A 14,700-nucleotide genomic window follows, 5' to 3' on the forward strand; every position below is an offset into this window, starting at 1 on the left:
GACAACATACTTCCATGGAACAAAACTACTGCTCCTCAGTGATGTCAAGGGCTTGAGAGGGTGAATACTCAAAATAGTAAACAAAAATCAAAAAACTTTATTCTAAAATTTTGACTGGAAATTTCAACATTCAATATGCCATTTAAAGAATTAATTTATTACTTCTAAATTTCTTTGTGGGCTTTGTATTATTATCATCTTTCATAACCTTGAACTATAAACAATGCCTGACATTTAGTCAATATCTAACTAAAAATAAAAGGCAATAGAGACCAAAGCAATTGGTGCTGGAATGTATTGTTTATATATTCACATGCTCCTACTTTAGTACCAATTAGGAAATTGACAATAGTTTAACATCAGACTACATGAATTTGTATAGTACAGGGATTTCTAAAACTTCAGTAGTCAAGACTGAGCAATTTATTGCAGTTGCAAATGTGGGCATTTATTTATCTCACCATAATGTGATACAAACACATAGGTCAACCAGATTCAAAGAGACGTATACAAAAATGCATCTGGTTTGTGAACAACCGAAAACCAAGTCAAATGACAGTTTAAAAGTGTATCAAGTAAAGAAAATAGCTACCCTGATTAACAGCTTTTCACAGTAATAAAGTCTTTCAGGCACATTACTGATGTTTAGCCTTGGAAGGAGAATGATGAAAAATAGGTAAACAAAACACTCTCTAAGTTTTGTGTTGCCTCATAAATAAACAGGAAACCATTTAAAGAATTATAGCACTTGTATGTGGAAAAATAGACTCAGTTTATTGATATGACCTCTGAATGGAATCCAAGAATTTGGAATAGAAAGAGTTATATATACACAACATATAATGTGGGAACATTGAAGAGTAAAAAAAAACCTTCCACCAAAGACAGATGAGAGAAGATGAATCAAGTATCATGGATCAGTACTAATATTCACTTAAGCTGTCATAATATTGCAAAATGCCTAGTGTACATCCACAGAAAGTCAGATTATGTAAAAGTCTCTCTTTAGAAGTAAGTTCATGGGAAAGAATTGGAAATGCAATACTCCCTTGTGGAATTTTTAAGAGTGGCTATGACTGCTTCATTTCCCTCCAAAGTAAAAACTTAATAGCATTAAAGCTATTTTGAGAAGGATAAAGAGAAATAATTAAGGATTGTTGGTTCATTTTTGGCCTTGTGCCACTGGGAACCACTTAAAATACAGATCAATGTGTTGAAATGATAGTCCATTGTGTTTGATTTAAATAAGCAGAACCAATCTTAGATCACTGCTCAAAAACAAAGCTGCCCAGAATTAAGCATTAACTGATAGACCAACTCAAAAGAAAACACAGTGGCTGATATGAGAAATAAACAAAACTAAATTTTAAATTTTGGATTTTCCTTTACTTTCTACAAAGATTACCATGTGGATAATTTGCCAATGTTGTCACTGCTATAAAGCAAACATTATTCAAGAGACCTGACAGTTTATTTCAACCTAAGATGTTTAATTTCCTTATAACAAATTGCTAAAAACAAGGAACATGGAGTCATGGAAATAGATTTGATGCATTCAGGTCAGGAAGCATCTGTCAACAGATGGTCAATTGGTGTTTTGGGTAGATATGAAAAAAATAAACTATTACACTAAGAAGCCTTTTGCTTTAACATATTCCAATTGCACATGCACTTCAACCCCCCCAACTTAAAATGTTTAAATAGCCCTTACCATGCTACACCTAAATTTAGTACCCTTTGATCTTTGCCCTGGCACATCTGTTTTCTCCTGACACAATCTCCACCTATCAACAATCTTCATCAACAAAATTAAATGGAGATTTGACAAATTTCTTAAGAAATACAGCAGCCTTCCCAGAAACTCAACCACGAGCCAACAAAACTGACCCTAAAATTTCTCTTCACGAGGTGTCAAAAGCAGTTAAGGTAGTCATGAAGATGCAGTCACCTGAAAATGTTGTGATCTACACTGATCCCTTTGCATTGGCATGCTAATTGCAAGGTCATGGAAGCTGTGTTAACTGAAAAATAAATAAAATGTCAACTCAGAAGAATGTACTCACATATTATACAAAAACAACACAATAACAAAGTTTTGCACAACTGCAAATGAGGATTCTGAGTGCACCCGTTTTCTAAGCAGAACCAGGATCTGATGAGAGGACGTCACTTAAGAATATTGCTAAAATTAAAATTGTGATGACTGAAGTTATTATAGACCTTGCATAATATCCACTATCCATTGCTTGTTTATATTTGTTCATGTGAGCATAAAAATAATGGAAACTATTTTCCTCTGGAAGGATTATGGTAAATTAGGTGCTATTAAGTTACACTATTATAAAGCTATGGGGCAACTTAAAAATCACTTCATTTACCCCATAGCTTTTTAATAGAGTTGTGTGGATGTGGCTGTTATTTCCATGAAAAATTTTTTTCTGATTCTATTCAAACAATTCAGGAAAAATATCCCACCTCCAATGATTATCCAAAAACAATATCACCAGGTAATTGTATATGCTGAAAAATATAACAGCAAGTTCTAATAAACCTACTGTAACTAGTCCTGCAATGGTTTTTCCAAGTGCATGATGCAAGTAAGCTAAAAAGTGTATTTCATCCTAGCTGGGTACAATGAGAAGTAATATTAGCCACTGAAGAATCTATATTAATCTCTCTTTTCCTTTGTTAGGATCTTCACTGTTATCACAGAGTAAGGCATGTTAAGAGAAACAACTCTCACCGTAACTCAACATGCAGTACACTTGACAGCTAATAATAATTTGAAGCAGTAGAACGTGCTGAAGCTTCACAGGTTTGCATCACATAGTGGCATGGGAAGCTCACACCCTTCCAGTATAGACTTGAGTCAGTTGTTTCTGTTAATGGGCATGGTGCAAGGCACTGAGAGGCTAAAAAGGAAGGAACAGAAACAGGAAGGTACAACAAGCAACTGCTAATTGAAGTCCATTCATTACACCACAGCCTTAATTGGCCACTTTATAAATACTGCACAGAATCACTTTCGAATTTCTTTTGGACCATGTGTTACCTTTATTCAACACAGGCAGCGTCCTTGGAATACAAGACTGTGTCAAAACACACCTCATAAGTTATGCCTGTTTAGATATTTATAAATCTGTATCAAAAGTGCACTTTGTAACAGGTTTTCAATCTATAATACATCTGACACAATAGTGTATCCTGCAAGTTTTCAAATCACGTATGTTTTGTTTGTAAAAATGTTGAACCCAATATACAAAATACATGTCTCTAATGACCTGAATAACTTTCCATTACAGTAGCTGAAGTTCGTGTTCACAGTGTCATTATTAACACTGTACTTGGCCCACTGGTCACAAGGGAGTGTTCATTTACCAGTTTGTGGGGAAAGAGGGTGGGGAAGAGGATGGGGAGAATTTAAGCTGGTTGGAACTGAGGTGGAGTAAAATAAAAACTGATCAAGGCGTTTCCATATTATTTTCAAACTTTTATAGGTATCAAATTTCATTCACTTCTCACAACTTTATATGCATAATTTTGTCTACTTTGTTGCAAGAATTAAAGATTCAGCAGCACCTGGTGTCAAATATAGCCCTCATCATCACCCTAGTTCTACTGCAAGCCAATACGCCTCAGTGCTTCATAAGCATAGAAATTCAATAGTGATAACTGAACCCCCATAATTTTGATGGGGGTAGAAATAATAGAATGCATTCCATTTAAAAAATTAAATCTTAAAGAAAACTTTCAGAATTAGAGTTTTTAAAAATATAATCAATGTTTTGCCATATCAGAATGTTTTCAATGCTGAAATCAATTGACTTAATACATTAGTAACTAAATAATTTACAGTAGTGTCAAATATGCTTAAAAAAGTCAAATTATATTATTGAAAACTAGTTTAAAAAAAGTTATTGAAAAAAGCAGTTGGACCAACTTGTTTTTTTTTTACACCTAAATTGTGTACAATGATTTTGGAAGATGATACATAGCAACAGGAAGAGAGTGGTAAGGAACACAAATGTCTTGTGCCATCATGCTGTCAGCATACATTCATACTCTCAGCCTGCATACCAAAATATCCTTGCTATTCATTATTCTCTTTAGCTGGTTCCAGTCCCACCACATTAGGAGAGAATCCCGTTGAGAACTAGCTTCCTTCAGGATGACGAGTAATTTGCACTTGAAATTCCTTAGTCCCTTGATTGGTAGAAAAGAATATAACCTGATTCTGAGTTTTTGGAGATGTCTGATGTTAACCCATAGAACTCTTCAATTGCTTGAGCATCTATTTTCTGCAATTTGAAAAGAACATTCAGGTTTAATGTTGAATATTTCACTACAATGTTCTTGTTTGTTTCACTATTACTTTATTGTTTAGCCATTAAAATATTTCACGAAGAAGCAAAAAGTTAATAGAAACAAATATTATTTTTAGTACTAATAGCTTTTCCAAATGACTTGATGAAAATGATTTAAAACAGGACTTTAATAAATAAGTTTACATTTCATAATTGATATGATTTATAGTTTATGCCATTCAATGCATTCTTAAAACTAAATAACTACAATTCTGGATCTCCCACAGATTAGCTAGTTTAATACATTAAATAAAAATTACTCATTATTACTATTAGCTTAAAAATACTTCTTTTAAAAACCCACTGAAATGGGGGATTCCATACATTGAAAATCTTAAATAAAAACATTAAATACTGGAAGTGCACAGCTCCTTCATATATCCAATACTACAAGTGGAGAAAATGCAGATGTTACATAGAGAAACTGATTATCAGCAAAATTTTCCGCCCGTCTTCAGGTTGCTGTTGTACAAATTAGATTTACTATAAAATTTGATTTAAGTGTCATTTCTTTTTCTAAATGACTATCAAAACATAATGAGTTAATAAAATATCACAGAAAATCAGTAGTAAGCCTATATATTTTCAGTTTTCTCTTGCATCACATTTTGGTTTCTGGGAATGTTAACACACAGAAGTTCAGCCTTAGAACTGGAGTGTTGAATACTCCACTGTTAAATCTCCCTCCCACTGCCTGTAAGGAGCTTGTACATTTTCCCCATAGCCACGTGGATTTTCTCCGGGTGCTCTGGTTTCCTCCCACAGTCCAAAGACGTACCAGTTGGTAGGTTAATTGGCCATTGCAAACTGTCCTGTGATTAGGCTGGGGTTAAATTGAGGGATTACTGGATGGCGTGGCTCGAAGGACTGGAGTGTATACTCTGCGTTGGATGTCAATAATAAATACTGATAGAGTTGGTAAATAGCACTGTTTTTATGAATTGAAGTGTATTAAAATTAATTTCAGTAATGACATAAAATACACACTTTTTGGTACACTTGGCACTAGTAGTCATGTGACTTTTATATGCCCAAAAAATTTCATTTAGTCAAAAATCAGATATGATTGATGGGGATTTTTTTATGGAATCATAAATTTACAGCTCTGTACCACTTACCAGATTATATCTGTGCTGCTTTTGAATTATATCCTTTGCATCATGCATTATAATGTTCCAGTCAATTCTCTTTTAAAATTACTTATAAGAATAAAATTTGAGTACTTTAGGTCAGAATGTATTTTTTCTATTGAAGCTTCTTATCACCTTGATAACCTCTTACCTGAAGAAAGTAATCCTAAATTTTCCAGTCTTTCTCTATAAAGGAAATATCCTGGCGCTAATACTTAGACTGCAGGTTGAGTACTGTCATCTGAAAATCCAAAATCCAGAAACCTCTAAAATCTGAAATTTTTTGAGCGCTGACATGACATCACAAATGGAAAATTCCACAAAGAACTGCAAAAGTTCCCAGTAATGCGTGGGTCTCTGTGCACCAGACAGTCTGAGAAGCGACTTCACATGTAGGTGTACGGTGACAATGAATTTACATTGAACTTTCGAATAATGGACAGAAGTTAGTGAAAAATAGAAAAACACTGCATAAAGTGAAAAATGAGATTTTGATCGTGTATTGAAAGAGTGGATTCAACAGCAGAGTGAAGATACAGTGGCATGCAAAAGTTTGGGCACCCCTGGTCAAAATTTCTGTTATTGTGAATAGTTAAGTGAGTAGAAGATGAACTGATCTCCAAAAGTCATAAAGTTAAAGATGAAACATTCTTTTCAACATTTTAAGCAAGAGATTTGAGCTTTCAGATAACTTTTACCAAGGTCTCAGACCTTAATTAGCTTGTTAGGGCTATGGTTTGTTCATAGTCATCATTAGGAAAGGGCAGGTGATGCAAATTCCAAAGCTTTATAAATACCCTGACTCCTCAAATCTTGTCCCAACAATCAGCAGCCATGGGCTCCTCTAAGTAGCTGCCTAGCACTCTGAAAATTAAAATAATGATGCCAAAAAGCAGGAGAAGGATATAAGAAGATAGCAAAGTGTTTTCAGGTAGCCGTTTCCTCAGTTCGTAATGTAATTAAGAAATGGCAGTTAACAGGAATGGTGGAGATCAAGTTGAGGTCGAGAAGACCAAGAAAACTTTCCGCTCGTAGGATTGCTAGAAAGACAAATCAAAAGCCCTGCTTGACTGCAAAAGATCTTCAGGAAGATTTAGCAGACTCTGGAGTGGTGGTGCACTGTTCTACTGTGCAGCAACACCTGCACAAATATGACCTTCATGGAAGAGTCATCAGGAGAAAACCTTTTCTGCGTCCTCACCACAAAATTCAGAAGTTTGCAAAGGAACATCTAAACAAGCCTGATGCATTTGGGAAACAAGTCCTGTGGAATGATGAAGTTAAAATAGAACTTTTTGGCCACAATGAGCAAAGGTTATGTTTGGAGAAAAAAAAAGGTGCAGAATTTCATGAAAAGAATACCTCTCCAACTGTTAAGCACAGGGGTGGATTGATCATGCTTTGGGCTTGTGTTGCAGCCAGTGGCACGAGGAACATTTCACTGGTAGAGGGAAGAATGAATTCAATTAAATAGCCGCAAATTCTGGAAGCAAACATCACACCGTCTGTAAAAAAGCTGAAGATGAAAAGATGGCTTCTACAACAGGATCATGATCCTAAACACAACTCAAAATCCACAATGGACTACCTCAAGAGGCGCAAGCTGAAGGTTTTGCCATGGCCCTCACAATCCCCCGATCTAAACATCATCAAAAATCTGCGGCTAGACCTCAAAAGAGCAGTGTATGCAAGACGGCCCAAGAATCTCACAGAACTTCCGACAGGTCAGTCCATGGCCTCCTGTACTGTCACAATGAGGTCACACTCAAAGTTAGAACAGCCAACTCTTTATTCTACCTGGGTAGCCTCCAACCTGATGGCATGAACATCGATTTCTTGAACATCCAGTATGCACCCCCCCCCCCCATCATTCCCTCTCTCACTTTACCTCCTTACCTGTCCATTACCTCCCTCCCCCTTTTCTTTCATCCATGGCCTTCTCCCTTCCCTCGATGACCATCAGATTCCCCCTTCTCCAGCCCTGTATCTCTTTCACCAGTTGACTTCCCAGCTCTTTACTTCACCCCACCCCCTCCCAGTTTCATCCATCACTTTGTGCTTCTTCCTCCCTTCTCCCCACCTTCTTACTCATCTCTTTTTCTCCAGTGACAAAAGGTATTGGCCCGAAAAATCAACTGTACTCTTTTCCTGGCCTGCTGAGTTCCTCTAGCATTTTGTGGGTCTTGCTTGGATTTCTAGCATCTGCAGATTTTCCTTTGTTTGAAATTTTTGAAGCAGCAGAGAAATTCATTGATGAGTTTTCGAATATTGTTACTGAACAACAGAACAAGTTTAGAATGCTTTTTTTTTAATATATTGCATAAAGCCTAAAAGAGTAAAATACAAATAGTGTACTGTAACTTTGTAATCAAAACATGACATCATAGGTGGAGACAGGAAGCCTGCCGTTACTTGATTCAGATATTCTCCCGATACTCCAGTGCTGCTTTTGTTACCCTGCACACACATTTTCACTGTATTAATGCTATGTAATAATTTTTACTGTTAAGTACATGTGTGATAAACAAGTTTAAGACAAAGACCACTTACCAGTTGCACATAAATTCAGAGTTAGAAATGATAGTGATCCCAAGCTGTCTTATTATATATTCCAAAATTCAAAAAAATCCAAAATTCACAACACTTCTAAAAAGCATTTAGTGTAATTGGTACTCAACCTGTAATTAACTTCTGAAAATATTTGCCTAACTATTGCTAAGTAGGTAGCTACATGCTTTCCCTCTGCAGAGGTTGATGGTAATGGCATGTACTTATTTCCTTTAAAGTACAATTGGGACCATTTTTAAAACCATAAAACTGGTAGCAACTATTTTACAACTGGATACCTTTTGCATCTGTGGATCATTCACCATTCCTTCACTATCTTGAGAGTTTTCCATACAATGTTCCAAAAACAAAATGAATTACATCAGAAGTCTATATGATATAGAAGCAAAATTAGGCCATTTAACCCATTGACTCTACTTCACTATTCAATCATGGATGATTTTTTTTCTCATTCTCATTATCCTACCTTCTCCATTTAACCGATAACTAACTTACCAATCAAGAACCTGTCAACCTTTGTCTTAAATATAGCCAATGACATGCCCTCCACAGTCTTCTGTGGCAACGAATTCAAAAGAATTGCCGCCCTCTGCCTGAAAAACATTCTTCATCTTAGTTTTGAAACAATGTCACTTTTTCTCAGGCTTTGCCCTCAGATCCTAGACTACTTAATTAAGCATCCTCTCTACATCCACTCTATTCAGGACATTCAGTATCTGGTAGGTTTCAATGAGATCGTTTCTTATAAATTATTTAAAAGTAATTTAACACAGAGCTAATGTTCATAATTAGAAGAAATTACCTCCACAATATCATCATCAAAGAGCAACCAAAACCCATGGCTCTTTACAATGGTGATATAATGTCCACGATTTGGCCCGCTATGAGAAAAAGGATAAAAGTACTGTTAGCTTTTACATATTTCTACTTAAAATAAATCTGTTTTAAGTCACAAAGGATATAAATTTGTAACTTTTATGTTATCCAATGACCTTACAAGGCATACTTGTATTACAAAGTGCTACAATAATATTGGTGATAAGTCATGATTCAAGTGCAATACAAGTACCTACATTCAAGGAATGAGTAAATCTGAGCCTTCGCCAGTTTCACTATGCTGATTAACTGCAATTACAACGTTTGTAGTTAAATTCTCAAAGTTAATCAGTTGCACTTTGAAGTCTACAATATTGAGAAATATATTAAATTGTAGGAATGCAGGAGGCAAGTTTCACAATCTCCTTACATTAAAATGTGATGTAGCCTATAATGAGCAAATCATTAATATTAGAACGGTTATTCTACAGTTAGAGCTAAAGGTTTTAGCATAAGAATATGGAGAGGTCTGAAACAGAGGGATCAGTTAAGTGATAAAGGAATGTGATTAAACACTGTTTGGTCAACTTTTCACACTTCGGGGAAGGAGATGAACTTCCTCAGAGTTCATGTTTACATTTCAACTATCTAAAGAATGCGTGGATTTTTCTTATTTGAGCAACTGGTAAATTACCATGTTTGGGTCTATCAACATGTTTAATTTCTTTACTGCAGCATCCAGAAGGGATGACAATATATAATAATAAGTTATTATATCTGCATTATTTTTTAATTCAATCAATGATGTCAGCATTGCAAGCAAGGATGGTATTTATTGCCCTTGAACAGAATACTTAGGCAATTTCTGAAGGCAGTTTAGAAGTCAACCACTTCCAGCTTGATCTTGAAGCACATACACACAAAGACAAGATACAGTGGAAAGCATTTCTTCTCAAGGCTGCTATAAACCGAATGGATCAATAAGCAACTCACTGTTCATCATATGTTTGGAATTTTGTTACAAGAATTCAATACATCAAAATTTAACTATATAAATGTATTGATTGATTAAAGTAAATCTGCATGATCAAAATTACTCCATTATATTTTTTTATATTACTAGGCTAATGTATTCTACACTTAAATATGGACTACTTAATTGTATTAAATATATTTAACTTCAAAAATCATTTGCATGTATCAGTTAAGTAGCAGGAGTTATCTACGAAAATTTTGACAGAATTTAGAGCTTTCAAGTTACCTCCCACAGTGAACAACTACAGCTACAAGATCATACATTCGATCTGGATTGGTGGCATCACCCGATGTGTTGAAGAGTCTCAACTCCAGAGGAAAGACTACCCTGTAAGAGAGTTTAGTGTATCGATGTAGTTGATCCATATATTTGAAACGCTTCAAATGCAAAGCAAGTATCATTGGTAGTTTCTTCACCCTCATTCTGCAAAAGGAAGAGAGGAGAATAACATTTTATTTTAACAGTTTGCACCGATTTCAACTTGCAGCAAATATGAAATACTATTATTTTGGAAATTCACAATTTATAAAGGTCATAAATCTGAAAAAATAGTAACATACATTTTAAAGTTCTCTATTACAATTCACCATCGACGAACAGTTGCAGCAGTGTGTACTACCTACAAGATGCACTGCAACAACACACCAAAGCTCCTAAGGCAGCACCTCACAGACCCACGACCACTACCATCTAGAAGGATGAGAACAGCAGACACCTGGGAACACCACCACTTGGAAATCCCTCTCCAAGTCACTCACCATCCTGACTTGGAAACAAATCATTGTTCCTTCATTGTCGCTGGGTCAAAATCATGGAATTCCCTCCCTAACAGCACTGTGGGTGTACCTACACCTCAGGGACTGCAGCAGTTCAAGAAGGCAACTCATCACCACCTTCTCAAGGATAACTAGGGATGGGCAATAAATGCTGGCTTAGCTGGTGATGCCAAAATTGCATAAATTAATAAGTTTAAGAAAAATTACAATTAACCAAGATCACTTTCATATTATGTTGTAATCAAGTTAGGACACAGTGCAGGGAGACAGTACAAATAAAGTAAGAAACAATCCAAGGTATAAGCAATATAATGAGATTTTGCAAGCAGGCTTAAATTTGATAAATCAGACCATACATATTTTGGTTTTATAAGATTCAAGTGCTTACCTCTTCTGTGCTTCTTGTTTACTACGGCACTGCTCACAATAGTACTTATATTCACTGCACAATGTCTCGGTATTACTGAATCCTCTAAAGAACAGAAAAGATGATCAAAGATTAACAAATGAACATCAAGATTTATCAAAGTATTTTGAAAATTGTATAATATGCTTTGTATATGAAAGTAGTATCACTTTGAAATCGAACCCCTAAAAGTATAACTGCTGCTGTAGGTGCTTCACAAGTCAGTCATAAGATTTACTAAAATTAATTTCCCAAGAATCTAATTGAAGCCCATGTACTTCAACTGCGAGAGTTGTTAGGATTATCTGAATAAGTGAGACACGACAATCCAGGATATTGTCTGATGTACCATGTACTTCCAAATAAAATGTCTTACTCCTAAAAAATGTCATCTTTTAATTGTTCCGTTCCCTGGTCTTCAAAAAAAACTACTTCAGATAATGCTCTTTATATCTCACACTCCAGTTAAGAACAGATAAACTGTTGCAGTAAATAACACTGCAGTACCTGGACGATATAATACAGGCTGGAAAAACTGAGATGTTAGTTCCAGAGTTCATAGTTCCTACAGCAGTTGAGTAGAATTGAATGCCAAGAATGTTTACTTCAGCACAAGAAAGGGACATTGAAATAGGCAGACCATATAGGAATACGTGTTTAAAGGAAAGATTAAGTTTGTTACATTAGGATTGACAAAACAGAGATGATATGCAAAACCAGAGTAAAATTCCCCATCAGGCTCCAGACATTTCTTGATTGCTGTGACAGGGAATGCTCAAAGAGCTTTTACACATTTAGGATCAATATTAAAGTTGTGGGTGGATTTTGTCTTTTCAGAAAAGTAAGTTGTTGAAGAGAAAAGAAAGAGAATACTGATTTTCTTGTGGTGAAAGTTATCAGTAAGTTGTAAACCCTCATTCAGTTCCAAAGAGAAAGTGAATCAAGATAGATAACAAATGAAGGATAAGAGTTAAGGTATAATAAAACTATCTTGTGACCTCAGTTTGAACTACTTTTAGAAACTGAGACATTATAACGAGTTAGCATTCTGGGAGGTTCCGACTTAATTAATACCTATCTTCAGCCAAACTTAACTTGCAAGAGAGGTATTCAACCTAAAACATTTCTTGCCGGCTGAATTCCTCCACTGTTTTGTGTGTGTTGCTCTTCCTTTCTACAGATGCTGCTGGATCTGCCAAATGTTTCCAGCATTTTGTTTTTTTCCCCCAGATTACCGGCATCTTCCTTTTAAATTTTTTTTTGTGTATTTGGTACATGGCGAGGAAACCTCCACAATCGGGTGGAGAATGTACAAACCCTATGTGTGCATCACTAGAGAAGAGGTTCCAATCCTAGTTAATGGACCTATACCACTGTGCCGTCCCTATTTTAATGGAGCAAAACCAATAATAATATTCTCCCACACTCAGCTATCCACTGATACAAATGAATGCTCACTGTGATATGATGATAGTGCTGAAATACGAAGTTTATTCCTTCAATTCCCACCCTTTACAAAAAACCCCATATGATTTTCATTTGCAAATTATTTTCAGGAGACAAGAAGGAAAAGAATAAAAATACAGAAATAACCTTGCAGACATTCTTCTTCAGAACACGACACATCCAAGACTTCTAAATTTTTCACTGTTGTATTATCTAGAGACTACTCAAGAATGGCAAACCACTGGGGAACTTCAGTTTAACTGAAACTGAATTGCCATCATCTCAGTAATAAAAAGCTTACCTGATGTTGCTATCACAGGTATGCACCCAGCAGTGGAAAAACACAGAAAATGTCCTGTTTCCTAAAGCAAAATTAAATAAAGTAGCATTTACTTCGAAAAATTAAAACTTTGGAAATATTTTTGATACAATTATGTTTCTTCAGGTTCACTTCTTATCAAGAAAGAAAGTTAATGATCATGGGTCTTATGGTAACTAGAGTCATTTTTCCACAGATGAGCACATACCAAAAATTGCTTTAGTAGGTAAGCCTCCCATGACTGTAATGGCAGTTTTCGAGTTTCAGCTGGACCTTCCCATAGGTTGAGTAAAAGTTAATTGCTGGTTGAGCTTAGCTCCATGATAAAGTCAATTGTATATTATCTGGAAAAGGCAGGATTTAATTAGCCAACAAGTACCACCCCACCCCGCCCCCCAACATTCATGTGATTACACTCACTTACCATAATGGAAATGGTACTTCTAAGTTTACTGAACTGATCTCAACACGCAATGCAATATTTTATAAAAATACTTCGCTTTTCCTCAAAGAGAGTTTGAAATTGATTAACTACTTCTCTCCATGTGAAAACTTGACCTCAAATAGCTTTAGAACTAACCACACATTTTCTGTCTTGAAAAACAGACACTGATCTGGGATAAAAGCTACAAAGTTTTAAAAACTTTCTAATTTATTTCAAAACCAATATATAGCCACAAAACAGAAACATAAATGCCAAGTCTTCCTTGAATTTTGTACTAGAATTATTTATTATCTGCTATGCAAATTGTAATTTTATTTTGTTTAGGTCCTGTCCACAGATTACAGTGTTAAAAATGTATTAAGTGCAGTTAACGATCCATTGTTGGACAGCACAACCTCAATCCAGCAGCTTTTTCTCTTTCCAAACTACGTTTAATTTTAAGTTCAAAATTCATTTATTTATTCTGGCAACAACTGCAGCAGTCAAATCAAAGCACCCCATTTATTAAATGAGGCTATTAACAAACATGGCACATGTATCTACTGAGCGTGGCAAATTTTACTACATATTCAAAGGAAGTTGATAGTATTAACATTTATCCAGTATATCAAACTATTATTCCTCACAAAAGATTTATCATAAACATTACACGAACCTAATCTCATGTTCATACAATTTTCTTAAACAAAAGCTTGATTCATTAGTCAGCAACTGATAAAGCCCAATGTTTACAAAATCTGTTTTGAGATAGAATCCAAACGATGGAATATTAAGCATAAACAAGATACTGGAAGAATTTAGCAGGTCCAGCAGCATCTGTGGAGGGAAGTGGACAGTCTAGATGAAGGGTCGCATATTGAAATGTTGTCTATCTAATTTGCCTTACTGATGTTGCCTGATCCACTGAAATCCTCCTACACCTTGTTTGTTTAGGCCAACTGTAGCACTAAAAATGACCCAACTCAAGTAAAACAGTCAAATTTGAACATTTTGGTTTGACTAGTATCTAATCAATCCTGCCTTAACACACTAGATAGACTCTTCTTAAATAAAAATTAAACATAAATTATCTAAAATCATTAGGAAACATAAAAATGTCAAAGTGATATCATAGACAAAATTCTCTGCTCAGATTTCAGAAAACAAAACTTAGAAAATGTACTTTCAGTACAAGTATTAAAGACAGAGCTTAGGTTGTCAAAAAAAAGGCCAAATGGAAGTTGATAGAAGGATGAGAAAAAGCAGGTTTGACACAAGAATGGCAAATCAATCTGACAATGAAACGTGTGTCATGAGGCTGATCGGCAACACAAACTAGGAGATAGTAGCAGAGACCATCTCTGTGGAACCAAACTGTACTGCAAGCAACAGAAAAGAAATATAAGAAGTTGCCC

At 35.4% G+C, this 14,700-nt stretch overlaps 1 protein-coding gene across 3 annotated transcripts in view; it reads right to left on the minus strand.

Moving 5' to 3' along the window:
* Positions 1-422: 422 nt before the first annotated feature.
* The window catches only part of LOC140734268 (ubiquitin carboxyl-terminal hydrolase 12), a 45,636-nt gene continuing 31,358 nt past the window's right edge, over positions 423-14,700 (minus strand). For 2 of the 3 annotated variants that reach the window (XM_073058002.1, XM_073058001.1), the window contains 4 exons: positions 11,079-11,162; positions 10,140-10,337; positions 8,865-8,943; positions 423-4,298 (listed from right to left, as the gene is read on the minus strand). In XM_073058002.1, coding sequence (XP_072914103.1) covers positions 4,197-4,298; positions 8,865-8,943; positions 10,140-10,337; positions 11,079-11,162 — 463 coding nt within the window. In that variant the 3' untranslated portion in view covers positions 423-4,196. The remainder of the gene's footprint in view (positions 4,299-8,864; positions 8,944-10,139; positions 10,338-11,078; positions 11,163-14,700) is intronic. The other variant, XM_073058003.1, reaches the window with a different exon arrangement.

Source organism: Hemitrygon akajei, chromosome 10 (assembly GCF_048418815.1).
Source record: "Hemitrygon akajei chromosome 10, sHemAka1.3, whole genome shotgun sequence".
NCBI classification, from domain to species: domain Eukaryota; kingdom Metazoa; phylum Chordata; class Chondrichthyes; order Myliobatiformes; family Dasyatidae; genus Hemitrygon; species Hemitrygon akajei.